We start from the raw sequence: 15,208 nt of genomic DNA on the forward strand, positions 1-15,208 counted from the left end.
CCTAACAGCTGGCGCCGCGGTCCTGGCCTGGGAGGACAGGGAAACGACCGGAAGCTCGCGCACCTCCCTCTGGGAGTTGTAGTTTGATACACGCCTGCGCAGGCGCAGTCCCGGCCCACAGCAACGGCGGTTTGTCCCGCCAGTAGATGGAAGGGTGCGCAGTGGGAGGTTTCGGGTGGGACGGTGACGCCAAGGCAGCAGGTTCGGGGCTCAGTTTAACAGCTTAGGCCGCGACCGCCGGTGGGGCGAACACGGAAACCACGGGAAGCGCGCGCGCCTCCCTGTGGGTGATGTAGTTCGGACTGAATGACACGAAGGCCGCAGCCTTTGTGCCACCGTGTAACAGTAAGTGGTCCCGGTCCGGGGCAATACTGTTGAGACAGACGGAAGGTGACGAAGTCGTTCTCGGATTCCGACCTTGCTACAGCGGTTCCACAGTCCTGGGAGGGGCCAGCCTGGAGTAACTGGGCGAGCTCGCGGCTCTCTGGTAGGTGGCCCCGTCGCCTGGCTGCGCAGGCGCAGTCCCCACCGGTGCAGGCAGCGGACTTGGTTAGGTCAACGAGATCCGCGGTGGACAGTTCAAAAACGGTCGCCCCGGCAGGAGATCCGACGTCCTCCCTGGAGCTCCGGACGTGGTGTGTACCCAGCCAAGCGCGATTGTGCCTTTTCGCTTTTGTGCTTTTGGTCCTGGAGGACTCGCTTCCGGGGCAGCGGTGCTAGCCCGAGTGGGCGGGGCCCGGTAAGGGAGTGTGTCAGGGTCCAAGAGGAAGGGTTGGACTGATGTAGGCTCCCGGCTTTGGCGAAAAGGATCGGAGCCTCCCGACTAGTGGACAGGAACCTACAGAGAGCCGGCCGGACCTGCATCCGTTCGGAGGGTGGAAAAGGCCGAGTTCCCACCACGAAGTCAAATTCTTCCTTATCTTACTGAGAGGCATTCTCTCTTCAAAGGTTGGAGGTGGGGGAGACCAAAAACAAGATTTTAATCCCAGTCGCCTAGGACCCAGAAAACAGACTCATAAAAAACGCCTATTGACCACTGACTGCAATGCCAGATATCATCGATGTTCCTTTATTAATTAATTCATAAAACACGTATCTAGATGTCCTGAGTGCCATCCCCTGTTTTATGCCCACGATCCTCTGCACAGAGATAACTCCCATCCTGAATACTGCAGTGAGGTAAACACAGCAGAAGGGGGATGAGGCAGAATCAGAATGCATAGTCAAGGTCATCAAGGGAAGACGCAGAGACAAGAGAAATGCATTTTGCCTTGGCCCTGAGTTTCATTTAAGGCTGTAAGACAAGGTTGAGCTTGTAAACCACAGGAAACAAGAAATAGTATGTCGCAGGCACTAAACAGGTGTTCATTGAAACATGAGGCTTCTCTCCCCATCGTTGTCATGTGTATGCTGCTCTTCTGCTCTGTATTCAGTTTTAAAATTTTTATTATTTTTAATCCTCACCTGGGGAATCTGTTTATTGATTTTTCAAGAGAGAGTAGGAGAGAAAGGGAGAGAAACATCTATGTGAGACAGAAATATCAGTTTGTCTCCTGACAAAGGATTGAACACACAACATAGGTATGTATCCTGACTGGGAATCAAACCTGCAACCTTTTGGAATACAGGATGATGCTCCACCTAACTGAGCAACCTGGCCAGGGCCCTTTTCAGACTTGTTTACACTTTAATTCTGATAATCTCTATGTCAGGTCACCACCCTCATTTTAGGGGAGAGGGAAACTGAGGCACACCAAGCAGTGTCCAGGAAACACAGAATGTCTGGCTCCCTGTCATGATAACAGAAATAGCAACCATCCTGGAAGCCACCTGAGCAACCAGAGCTTGGCCCCTTGCGCACCCTGGTCCTCAGGTTTCCTGTCTTTGGAATGTTGTGGGGAAATGTGAGGTCATTCTTCAGTAATGCCCAGAGCAGCCCTGGCTCACAGCAGGTGCTTGGGAAATGCCAAGCTGAGATTCACTGCTCATGGGTTTGGCCAGGGTGCTGGGCTCCAGGCTCTGGCCGCAGCAGCTCGCTCCTTCTACCTCCAGGTAGGGGTTCCGACCCTTGGGGTCTCTGGTCCCCACAGACACCTGTTCATTGTCTCACATCCCCTTTCCCCCCAGGACCGCTTGCAGAGAAGCCAGCCGTTCCTGCAAGAGACCAGAGGAGGAGGGAATGACCGCTGAGCTCCTGGATGCGGGGTTGCAGGTGAGTGCACCACCGCTGTCAGGTCGCGCCTCCAGGCTCTGGCATGTGTGGTTCTTGCTGGCCCAGCTGGCCTCAGAGCCTTTGTCCTCACTCTGCCCCCTGCCAGGAGTGTGCTTTAGCCAGCTGCGTGTCCTCCTTCAGATCTTACTCTGAGGACCTCGTGGATTCCCCCACCTGCCCCTGCTGCCTGGCCGACATTGATCATCTATCCCGCTGATGGGCCGGGCACATCAACACGGGGCTCCGGGGCTGCACTCCCCGCTCGCTCTCTTCTTCACTAGGCACATGTGTACTGAGCACCTGCCGAGGACCAGGCACTGGCCCAGGCACCATTTCAGGAATCGCAGGTGCAGGAACAGATAAGGGAGCGGAAATCTGTCCCTGGGGGACTCACAGTCTTCTGGGGAAATGTAAACTGTGAAGGTGTGCAAGAAATGAGGCCCGGAAGGGTCCTCCTCAAAGAATGGGCTTGTGGGCCAACCTGGGAGACCCCTGTGAGGAAGAGGCCCAGAAGCAAAGCAGAGACCTGTGGGAGGGGAGGGAGGGAGGGGGGGGCTAACACACAGAATGTTCCAGGTAGTGGGAACAGCATGAGCAAAGGGTCTTGAGCGGGACCATGCCAGGCAGTTTTCACAAAGACAGGCACAGGCAGAGCAGGAAGACCAAGAACAAGATCTCCTAGATCAGCTGCCTGCGGCCTGCAAAGTAATTCTGGCTATTTTTGCCACTTGCGAAGGCCAAGGAAACAGTAGACACTCTACGAATGGGTGGAACAATGAACGTCCTGAACTCTGTGGTCAGTGCTGGACCCATGTGACCCTTTCCAACCCCTATATCAGCCCCATGAGGTGGAATGAGGAGGGCACCTGAACAAGTCATCTCCCAAGTTACATCACTGTGAGGAGGGCCCAGTTCTGACCATCTGCCCACTCTGGGGCCCCAGTGCCCAGCACACATCCTGTTACTCGTGTGACCTTCCTGATCTCTGGGTAGCTGGCCCAGCAGCATCCCATCTTCTCAGGAGCACTGACCCTCCTGGGACTTTAGATTGCTGGCTCCCTGACCCTACAACTAGCACACAAACACCGCCAGGCTCATATGTGTGTCTCTTGTTCCCACAGCGTCTGTTGTGCCCAGAGTGGTGACTTGCTCTCAGTAGGACCTCAGATGACCAGTTAGACCTAGTACATAGGGAAAATGTGGTGGAAATAGGGAAAGTTGGTGAAAGACATTTGAAAACTCATGAGCCCACAGCAAACTCTGTCTGTCTGAAGAGTGATGCTCACAGATAGAGCACATACCATACACAGGGCACACAATTCACATCAATTCACACACTCCTCCCAACAGGCCTCTTGGAGTTCTTTTTCTTTCTTTTTTAAAGATTTTATTTATTTATTTTAGACGGAGGGGAAGTGGGGTAGAAATAGAGGGAGAGAAACATCAATGTGTAGTCGTGTCTCTTGCACTCCGTCCTGGGGACCTTACCTAGGCCACAACCCAGGCCTGTGCCCTGACTAGGAACCCAACCGGTGACCCTTTGGTTGCAGGCCGGCGCTCAATCCACTGAGCCACAGCGGCGCCAGGGCTGGCGTTCTCATTAACTTAAAGGTGAGAGCAGGGAGGCACACAGCAGTTAAGGACATGACTGGGGCTGGGTCCACGGTCTTGACAGCATTGCCCCCCAAAATGTCCAGTTCATACCTTTTTAGTTGAACATCGCATTTCAATCTTGGAGAGAAGTGTGGCAATTAGAATTCTAATATGGCCTTCAAATTTCCTGCCCTTGTAGTGTGTAAGCATAATCCCCAAAGCCTGTTAATATATAATGGCACTCCTTGACTATGTTATAACACAATTGGCCTGAAGAAAGGGAGGTGGTCTGGGTAAACATGAACTAATCACACAAACCTTTTAAAGGCACTCCATTTTCCCTGGCCTGGCTGGTTGCAGAAAGAAGTTGAAGAGATGTACTCTAACTGGCCTGAAGAAAGCACATATCCTTCTTGTGAACTGTTAACTAAGGGGTGGCTTCTAGGAGCTACAGGTGACCTCCGGCCAACAGCTAGCAAGACCTTAATCCTACAACCTTAGGAACTGTTTCTGTCAACAACAGGAATAGCTCTGGGAGCATATTTTCCCCTCCGAGTGCCTGGATAAAAACGTTTTGACTGATGCCTTGATTTTAGCCCTGTGAGACATGAGCGGAGAACCCACCAATGCTGTGCTCGATTCTGACCTACAGGAGATGGGATGATAAATGGGTGCAGTTTTAAGACACTAATTTTGGGGTTTGCTTTGCATCAAAACATAAAGGTGGAGGGGCGTGTCATTGTGTCATGATTAGAAAGATCTCTGTCCCAAGGTTTATTTTTTCTCTCTCTTTTTTCAAGGGCTTTGTTTCATTCATTGTGCACATGTCTTAGACACGTCAGGATGTTATTTTGGCCCCAAGCATGAGGCAAGAATCCAAACTAACAGTTTTCGGGTGCTGCCTTCCCCTGTTGCCCAGCCATGGCCGCCACCCCAAGGGCACCTCCACACAGGCGTGGTTCCTGCTGCACCCAACACGCCCTGGACTGCCCTCCCCTCTGTTGTTGATTCCTCAACTGCAGCTCTTATTTCATGACGTTTTTCTTCAGCCATATTGCGGGAAGACAGGGATGGGTCCTCTGACTGCCTCAGACCTCCCTTCCTCTAGCAAGGCCCAAGGCCCCGCCTAAAAACCTGACCCAAATCCTCAGACTTGAGAGAATCCCCACCCACCCAACTTGGACATGTCACCGTTCACATGCTCTTTCCACAGCACCAAATGCCAGGTTCATTCCTGTTGAGGAAACTCCTGTGCGATGTTCCAGGAGCAAGTGACCTTTGAGGATGTGGTCGTGGACTTCACCCAGGAGGAGTGGGGGCAGCTGACACCTGCCCAGAGGACCCTGTACCGTGATGTGATGCTGGAGACCTTTGGGCTCCTACTCTCTGTGGGTAAGGCCACATCTGTGCCCTTCATGGTCTTCCCCTATGTGGACTAATTTTCCTAAGTTAAAAGTGGTGTAGTCCTGGCATTAAAAGCAGGTAGCTTGGCTGTGTCTTGGGACTAAGGGACCAGACTCTTTTGGCTTCAGGAATATCAATGAAGATGTTTTGCCTACTAGTTACAGATCTCACCTGAAAATGCCAGGGGCAGGACATCTTGGATAACACAAACACTTGTGTCCCAAAACTGCAGAGCCCCAGCCAGACCTGGGTCTTCGTGTGGTGCTGGTAGGGGCCTCGTCCTTCCGCACCTCCTCCCGCTGCACACTATTTGCAGTTTAATCCTGTGAGGCTGAAATGACCCCTTCCAGGGTCCAAGGCCAGCAGAAAAGAGTGTGTGTGTCTTGGGTTCCCATCAGAGGGCCCTGGGTTGTCCTGTTTCAGTCACCACATCCCCTCCACACGGGTCATTGTTACCAGCATACAGAAGCAGGAGCAGATCTCTTGCTGGGTGGCCAGATTGGGTCACATGTCTACCCCAGAACTGGGAGTGGGGTCCGAGACAGAGAGAATCGAAGAATCTTGGGGGCTATTACCACAATGACTGGTCTATCTCGGTAGTGAGCCACTTGGGCCCTGAAAGAATGAAGGTAGAGTTGGACAGAGGGTTGGGAAATGTTGTGGGACACAAATGCTCACTCCCTGGTCTCCACCTGAGCAGGACTTTGGCTTCCGAAGCCCCCCCTCATCTCCCTGCTGGAGCAGGAGGCGGAGCTGTGGCCCGTGGACAAGGAGGTTCCACAAGGTGTGTATCCAGGTGAGATGAGAGTGTGCAGGACTGGGAGGACCCTCCTCGCCCCACAGGTCTCTCTCCATATCTAATCTCAGATCCTGCAGAGCAAACTGACTACTCATCTTGTAGTGAACATTCACCATCCACCATTCTCCCATACGTGAGAACAAGGTCCTGTCTTCCCTGAATTTGCATTCTTGGTGAGGGAGAGGGGCACACAACAAAAAACTAGAACTATAATAAAAAGAGTGAATAGGATGATTATAGGTTATGATGAATGCTGAGAAAGTGAAAGCAGGTGAGGAGGTAGAGACTAAAATTGGGTGCTGGACTTGAGCAGAGAGATGAGGGTGCTGAGGTGACATGGGAGCTGACGCCTGAACCCTGAGAATAGGGCCTCCATGAGATGATCTGGGAGAACAGATTCCCGGAGGAGGAAACGGCAGGTGCAGAGGCACTGGGGGGTGCAGGTCTCTTACTGAGTAACAGATGCTCCAGGCTCAGTGCTTTAAAAAGAGGCTCACTGTGACTCAGGAGTCTGTGTGTCACGATTGTATGCCTGGCTCTTCCATGTGCCTGCAGGTTGGCTGGTTGGTTCTGCTCTTCATACCTGCTGTCCAGCTCCCAAGACCTGCAGGCACCTCAGTAAGAAGTGAGGGTGTCCTGGCCCCCAACCAGGCTGTTCCCACTGGTGTCAGGCCATGACTCTGTGTAAGCAGTGGCCCATCACCAATGCCCCAGAACGATGGACAGTGGGTGAAAGGGAGGTCACAGCAGGGTCTCCCCTGCTAAATAATAAAAAACATTCACCCAGTGTATCAGACTCCTGTTGCTGCTGTAACAAATTACCACAAATGTAGGACTTAAAGCAACACAAACGATCTTACAGTTCTAAAGGTCACAAGTCCAAACTGTGACTGGGCTGCATTCGAGATGTTGGCAGGACAGCGTTCCCTATGGGCCTGGGGAGAATCCCTTTTCATTCACTGTCCAGCCTCTCGAGGCTGCCACATTCCTGGACGCATGGCCTATCCATCTTCAGTGTCAGCAGTGGCTGGCCAGGTTTTCAGACAGCAGGCCACACTGACCCTGACACTCCTGCCCCTTTCACATTAAGAACCTGTGGTAGCCATAGGTGGTGTGACTCAGTGGGTTGAGTGCAAGTCTATAAACCAAAAGGTCTCCAGTTCAATTCCCAGTCAGGGCACGTGCCTCGACTGTGGGCCAGGTTCCTAGTTGGGGAGTACAACAGGCAGCCGATAGATGTTTCTCTCCCTGTCTTTCTGCCTCCCTTCCCCTCTCTCTAAAAGTAGATGAATGAAATGTTTATTAAAAAAATGAAAAAGAACCTGTGGTTACATGGGAACATCCCAGAAATCCAGGGTAGTCACAGGTGATCAGCAACCTTAATTTCTCATTCACATGTAATGTGACCACATACTCACTAGTTGTGAGCCTTAGGATGTGAACATCATTGGGAGACACTATTCTGCACTTGATTAATTTTCCCCCTTTTCCACTGGAGTCTGGCCTAAATGGGAACAGGGCCCACATCACAACTTTAGGCCAGTCCCGTGTCAAGAGTGAAGGCTTGGTACCATTCAGAAAGGCCCCCCGCCAGGAAAGAGAGGGAGGGAGTGCACGTGTCTTTCGTTCATCGTGTCTGTTGACCCCTCTTGTGGGTAAGGATGGCAACGGCTCTGCCCGCGTGGTACTCCCAGTGAGGGAGACAGAATAAATCAGCTGAAACGGCTCTAACATACCACAGTCACTTATTGATCCTCCTCATGATGGACATTTCAGCAGATCCCCGTTTGGGGAGGGTTTCATTGCATCTGTGCTGAGGTGGTACAACAGTGAGGGGCCCCCAAGAAGAGAGTCTGAGCAACAGGAGGACTGAGTGGTCCTTCCCACATTGGCAGCTTTTCCTCCATCACCACCTGGCCTGATGGACGTTGTATTTGCTGGGGCCTGGCCGTCACTGCTCCCTCCATGCCTGGGCAGCTGGTGAGATTTTCCCTGAAGTCTCACTATCTCCTCAGCATGTTCTCCAGCCCAGCTTCTCTGTGCCCCCCTTTATCAACTCCATTTGTACCACTGAGACCAATTCCACTCCCCTGTTCTCTGCACTTGCCCTCCCCCTTCTCTGGTTTGTGAAGTCATATGGTTAAATGGTCTAAGCCACTTGTTTTTTCAAACTGTCACTAATTCTTCCATCTACCCATCCACAGACAAACTGTTCCTCCCAAAACAGCGATTAAGGGATAATTCCATTTTTTTTGTTTCTTTCAGACTTAGAAACTAGGTCAAAAACCAAGTTGTCAGCTGCAAAGCAAGACATCTCTGAAGAAATATCCAACAATGTCCTGGTAGAAAGGTTCCTGTGGAATGGTGTGCAGGGCTCTAACGGAGAAGACACTGTGGGCCACTGGGAACAGAGTTGTGAGCGTCCTGATGGTATGGTACAGGCAGACTTCCTGCCTGTGAAGACATCTGTTCCGGAGCAGCAGCCTGGGAATGGGTTTACGGAAGACTTAAGCCTGAACCCAGATACCCCAATTCAACCCATGAGTCCTGAAAGACAATGTTCCCGCATACGGGGAATACATGGAAAAAGGGGAAATCCAGATGCTAAATTAAATGTGCAACAGAAAACCTATGCAACAGAGAAATTCTACAGGTATCAAGAATGTGGAAGGTCCTTTAGTCACAGCTCTGCACTCATCGAGCACCAGAGAATCCACACTGGTGAGAAAACCTTTAAGTACGTGCAGTGTGGGAGGACCTTGAATCAAATTGCACCACTGATCCAGAACCAGGGAATTCACACAGGTAAGAAGCCCTACGAGTGCAGCGAATGTGGGAAGTCCTTTAGTTGTAGGTCCTTCAGCCAACAGGAGTGGACTCACACAGGCGAGAAACCCTACGAATGCAGTCAGTATGGGAAGGCCTTCCGGCAAAGCACACACGTCACTCAACATCAGAGGATTCACCTGGGAGAGAAGCCCTACAAGCGCTATGAGTTTGGGAAAGCCTTCAGCCAGAGCACACTCCTGACTGAGCATCAGAGGATTCATACAGGAGAGAAGCCGTTCAGTTGCAATGAATGTGGAAAAACCTTCAGCCATAGCTCATCTCTCAGCCACCACAGGCGGACGCATACTGGAGAGAAGCCCTATGAGTGTAGTCAGTGCGGCAAGGCCTTCCGGCAGAGCACACACCTCAGTCAACATCAGAGGATCCACACAGGGGAGAAACCTTATAAGTGCAGTGACTGTGGCAAGGCCTTCAGCCACAGCTCATCCCTAACCAATCACCAGCGAATCCATACGGGGGAGAAGCCCTATGAGTGTAACGACTGTGGCAGGGCCTTCAGCCAGCTCTCTCCACTCATTCTACATCAGAGAATCCACACGGGAGAGAAGCCCTATGTGTGCAGTGACTGTGGCAGGGCCTTCAGCCACAGCTCATCCCTAACCAATCACCAGCGAATTCACACTGGGGAAAAGCCCTATGAGTGTAACATATGTGGCAGAGCCTTCAGACAGCTTTCTTCACTCATTCTGCATCAGAGGATCCACACAGGAGAGAAACCCTATGAGTGTAATGAGTGTGGCAGAGCCTTCAGCCAGAGCTCCCCTCTCATACAACACCAGAAGATTCACACTAAGGAAAAGGCCTACGCATGCAACGAGTGGGGGCAGTCCTTTAGTCATTGCTGAGTCAGCATGAGAGGACACTAGGGAAAAGCCATACGAGTGTCCGTATTGTGGGAAATCCTTTAAGCAGAGCACTCACCTCGCTCAGCAACAGAAAATGCATACAGGTGAGCGCAGGGGCTGTGGGAAAGCCTTTGCATGCACCTGTTCCCTGATAAAGGCCCAGAGAGCCCATACTGGAAATAGGCACCCCACACAAGCTGAGTCATACGAAGCCTTAAGCCATAGTTCATCCCTTCTTACACTTGACCCAATTGTACTCATGAGAAAGATGACAGACATTTATACACATGCCTTCACACACTCCTCAGATCATCCTTCCAGTAGGGAAATGTATGGACGATCAGAGCTGAAGCCGTTCAGATGTGAGTGACCATCAACACTATGTTATAGAACCCACAAAAGGAGAAGCAGGACAGTGTTTGGATTTGAGCATGACTTCTACTGGATTCCGAACTTTAGGTTTTCACAACGGTAAAAATTCCAACACATGCCTTTCCTATAAAAAAACTAAATACAGCCCTGATTGGTGTGGCTCAATGGACTGGGTGTCCTCCTGCAAACTGAAAGGTCACTGTTTGAATCACAGTTTGATTCCAGGTCAGGGCACATGGCTGGGTTGCAGGCCAGGTCCCTGGCTGGGGGTTAGCGAGTCAACTGATCAATTGCTTCTCTCCTATTCTTTCTACCTCCTTTCCCATCTCTCTAAAAATAAAAATCTTTTTTAAAAATAAAAGAACTAAGCGCAGTCCAACTTTATCATCATTGAACATTACTGTACATTGTTGAATGTGGAGAAATGCTTATGAACGGTACATAATGACGCTGATGTTCCCTAAAAATAGTGTGGCAGTTTTCCCCACTTGCAAGTGGCATCTGTATGGGATCACCATGCATACTCAACTGTGTCAGTATAAAGTTTTCTGATCTGTGTGTAAATTGATTGAGGTACACAGCAACCAGTCAGAGATTTGAATCCCATATGACAAAGTATAAGTAATATCTGTACTATAAACAGATTTTATATTAGTTATCTGCATTATTTTACAATAAGTTAATTCTTGTATGCAATGGAATTGGGAAGATTGGTATAGGAAGTTGAAATACAACTTCCATGGAGCATTGCAGTTTCTGCAATGGCTTTTGCTGCTCTGCTCTTGTTATAAATTTCTTTAGAGGACACACAGGCACTGGACAGCTGGTGCCATTGCACAAAAATACCAAGATTTTTCCTAAGTCCCTCCTCATAAGCAATCATACTTCCATGTTGAAAGCTTGTATTTTGCAAGATTTAGCTGTTTGTGAAATGTTTATGTTAATTCTTTATTGAAGCATTTTTTTATTAATCCTTCATCTGGTGTTTAATAGCTTTTTGTTAATGTAAGTGGAAGGTCCATAGTAGTTCAGTGAACCCTAAGTTCTCTGAAGTCAGTCTTGCTGACAACCACGGCCTTTAAATGGCGTCTTGCCATCCTTGACTATTGCCACATAGCAATAATAACTAATAACACTGGGAGAAACTCTTTTTAATTTTATTTTTAGAGAGGGAGAAAGAGCAGGAAACATCCATGTGAGAGAAACACATCAATTGCTTCTCATATGCTCCTCAACTGCCCCATCAAGCCCCATCCCAGGCATGTGCCCAAACCAGGAATCAAACAGTTGACCTCTGGCTTTGTGGAGCAACAGCGAATCAACTAAGGAACACCAGTCAGGTTAAGAATCTTTTTCACTACAAATACAATTGGGTCACTCTTGTCTCATACATCCCAGTGGTTCCTACCACTCTTCAGATAAAGAAAAAAACCCTAATTGTGACAGACAAGGTACTGAAAGATTGGGCATCTGCCTGCCTTTGAGTCTCCGTCTACCCCAGGTGTCTGTGTACCAGCCACATAGACCTTGTTTGTTTTTTCTGAATGAGTGTCTCTCACAGTGGGACCCATGACTTTTGTCATGAAAATCACTGGTATGTAGGTGATAAATGCAGACTCTTGGGCCTTGCATACCAACAAATGAGTCCAAATCTCTGGGGTGGGGGTGATGAGGCTGACTCTTGTATCATCTATATTACGAGGGTCCTGCTCTAAACACATAACATGCTGCCCTCCTCAGGGACTGTAGAAATGGCCTTTCTGCTTAGTAAGGGACTGTTCCCTCTTCCTGTCACAGTTCATGCCCACATATCCTCTGTCTCTGATGCATGAATCTTTACTCAAGGAACCCTTTCCAGAGACTTTATAGCATACATGACGACCATTTTTTGTCTGCTTGGTTAAGGACTATCACACTGGGAAGACTGATGGTGGAAAGAATCCTCTCCGCCTGTGGGATTAGCACCCCACACTTCTGGCTTTATTTGACTTAATTACCCACATGAAGCCTCTATTTCTGAATACAGTCATAGTGGGGGTTAGGGCTTCAACATAGATTTAGGGGTAAGGAAGTTGCACTTCAGTTTATAACAGGGTCTTTAAGCATTTCTTCCCATGAAATGCCAAGTTTCCACGTATGTGATCTACCTTTCCCTTCCTCATGAACTCCACCCATTCCTCGTGTTAGCCCACCTGGGGCTACCCCTTGCCCTCCAGATACCTCCTTTTGAGTTCTTGCTCAGAGCCCCATTTGTGTACACTTCAGCTTCCCCAACTCCAGTGGTGAGACCTAGGACACACTCTGGTGCCTCCCCTTCACTGCATTTTTATCAATGGTCCATTTCCCTGCATGTGTTTTGTACTGGGTTTCGTTTTTCGGTTTTTTTTTTAAATTGAATCTGTTCCGGTGACATTGGTTAATACAGGTTTCAGGTGCCTGCACCTTTGGTTAGTAATTGAGAGCCCCTCAATGCACACCAATTGCCACTAATGACTGAGTCAACTCCGCTTTCCCTGAGAGTGAGTGGGAACATCCGGTTATGTTTCTGTTACCGTGTCTTGGGCAGGATAGTCGTGGTTAGGGACTCCATCCTGTAATCTTTTCAATAGGTTACTTTACCTGGTAGTATGAGAGAAGCAATTCTGAAACTATTTAAGAGGTATTTTAGGATTCAGTAGGTCGATTTTGGAGGTGCCAGCATCCTTACTATTGAGCCCAATTGCATTTCCCAGGAGCGTAGCAGTGGAGGTGCCCACCCAAGGGGCCAGCGCTACCAGGCTCATGTCGGGGACAGGGCTTTGCCAGACTTGCAGTCCAGCCTCTCAGCTAGGACGAAGGGTCACCGAGACACCTCCCTCTATTTAAAATTCCCAGAAGCTACTTTTGTGTGAACGTCTGAATATGCATAAAGGCGTGGGTGGACGGCTTGGCAGAGTCCAGGAAGCCTGGGTTTGAAAAATCCAGTTGTAGAAAATCATGATTATACCAACCTTGTTCACCCGGTGGCGAACTCGGATACCTAGTGCCTCCTACTGCTCCCAAAAGGCTCAGCTATACGGTGGCCCTTCCAGCGTAAGGAGGCAGTGGACAGCCGCAGACAATCCAACTCACCTGGGAGCAACGCTTTCTGGGAGTTCAAGTCCAGGCTTCCCCGCTCGGTGTAGGCCGCACTTCGAAAGCTTTGTCTTACTATATTTTCAAGGGGCTACCGTTAGGCGGGCGCTCGGACCTCCGGAAAAGCGAGACACGTGGCTCTGCAGAGTCTGAGAAACCTAGGTTTTGAGAATTCGCAGTTATAGGGAATCATGGTTACGCTAACCTTGTCCACGAGGTGGCCCAGTCAGGCACCTAGAGCCTCGTACTGCGTCTCAAAGACCGGTCTCCCGAAGGCCGAACAGCGGGCGGCCTCAGATTTCCGTGGGCTGGGACTTCTGGGAGTGGCAGGGCAGGCTCCCCGGCCAGGCTTAGGCCGCTCTTACCGTTCTCTCACTATCCTTTTCCTAGGCTGCCGCTGAGCTGGAGTTCCGATCTGGAGGCTCCGCGGAATCCTGAAAACCTGGGTTTGAGAAATCTGGGGATAATACAGAATCATGTTCACATTATGTCCACCAGGTGGCGACTCCCGGCCGCCGGTACCACTACTCCGACAGATGGGCGGTTCGGAAGCCCCTCCCGAGGACGCGACGCAACGGGCGGGCCCGTGGATTCGCGCCTCGTGGAAGTAAAGCATCCTGGGAGTGGTAGTCCACTGTGTCAGGCTCCGACTCCATGCTCGCGGGCCTGCGGAATACAACTCCCAGAAGCACATGCGGCACCGGGGGTGGCCGGGGGGGAGTGGCCTCGGTGGGTCGTAAGCCTTGGGCGTGTATTTTACAGAGACCGCTTTCACCAATACACTGCTCTAGGACGAAATGAAAATAAATGCCGCTGTGTGCTTTCTACATTCGACAAGGACATAAACTTAAATGTTAGGTTACTATGCCTGAGTCGCTGTAACTGGGAAGTAATGAGGTGTCGCGGCGGCGGGCCCAGACCCATTCTTTTTCCTTCTAGAATGAAACCCAGGGAGGACTCGAAACTTCCCAACATTTCTCTCAGTGGCCCGGCCTTTTTATCCCCCTCCTTCTGTTCAATCTCTCTGCTTATCGCCGTGGTCGAGGTGACGACCACAAGGACCGCCATGCCGGCGGCGGGCGGCGGCGAATACTTAGGAGGGGAAAGAAGCACAGGCGCCAGGAATCGAACTCCGGCCTCGAGAACTCCGACGGGCGGGAGAGGCCGCGCGCGGAACGCCACGGGCGGCCTCCCGGGAGTTGGGTGCTTGCACGCGAGCGCAGGCGCAGGCCCGGCGATCGGCTGAGCCGGCCGTCATCCTGCTGTTTGACAAAAGAGCCCTTCGCCCGGGACGGTGACGCGGCGGCCGGCGCGGTCTGGGAGCAGGGCTCGGAGCCCGGCGCGACAGCCCACGCGGCGCCTTCGGCGGACCGGCGCGGCCACGGCCCCAAGCGCGCGCGCCTCGCTCTGGGAGATGTAGTTCGCGCCGCCTCGGAGGGTGGCGGTGGCTTCGTGCCGCGGTCTAACGGTCGGTGGTTCCGGATCAGGGCGAAACGGTTAAACGGGCAGGTGTCCGCGAGGCAGTTCTCGGATTCCGCACTTGCTGCAGTGGTTCCAGAGTTCTGGGCGGGAGCAGGGCAAGCCTGGAGTAACCGGGTATGAGCCTGCGAGCCGCAGGGTGTACCTCCTGGCCTGCGGGCCCCGGCTCAGCCCTGACCCGTGGGAGCTGCGGACCTGGTTCGGGAAACGAGAACGGAGAGGGGGCTTCAGACTTCGACCGCGGTGTGTACACAAACACGCAGTGTTGTGTCCTGTTCCTTTCTGTTCCTTTGCGCCAGAGGTGGGTGGCTTCCAGGGCGGCGGGGCCCGGTAAGGGGAGTCTCAAGGTACAAGACGGGTATTGGTCTGTACTGGGGTCTTGGCTTTAGCGAAGAGGTCTGAGCCTCCTGGCTCTCCGGGGTACAGTCTGCGAGCCAAGCTGACCTGCATCCGTCCCTTACTGGGTGGGACCACGGAAATTCCGAGGCCGGAAGACCTCGAAGACAAATGCAGCCTCACCTTCTCCCCATGGACTCTCTC

At 51.3% G+C, this 15,208-nt stretch overlaps 1 protein-coding gene across 1 annotated transcript; it reads left to right on the forward strand.

Moving 5' to 3' along the window:
* Window positions 1-139: 139 nt before the first annotated feature.
* Window positions 140-9,833, forward strand: LOC129066281 (zinc finger protein 135-like). Its single transcript, XM_054567822.1, has 5 exons — window positions 140-635; window positions 2,128-2,212; window positions 5,071-5,197; window positions 5,910-6,005; window positions 8,274-9,833. The coding sequence occupies exons 2-5, from the start codon at window positions 2,180-2,182 to the stop codon at window positions 9,701-9,703; spliced, it is 1,686 nt and encodes a 561-aa protein (XP_054423797.1). The 5' UTR covers window positions 140-635; window positions 2,128-2,179; the 3' UTR covers window positions 9,704-9,833.
* Window positions 9,834-15,208: the final 5,375 nt, after the last annotated feature.

The sequence above is a fragment of the Pteronotus mesoamericanus genome, unplaced genomic scaffold, assembly GCF_021234165.1.
Source record: "Pteronotus mesoamericanus isolate MK-2021 breed Mesoamerican mustached bat unplaced genomic scaffold, CSHL_Meso_final contig_199, whole genome shotgun sequence".
In the NCBI taxonomy this organism is placed as follows: domain Eukaryota; kingdom Metazoa; phylum Chordata; class Mammalia; order Chiroptera; family Mormoopidae; genus Pteronotus; species Pteronotus mesoamericanus.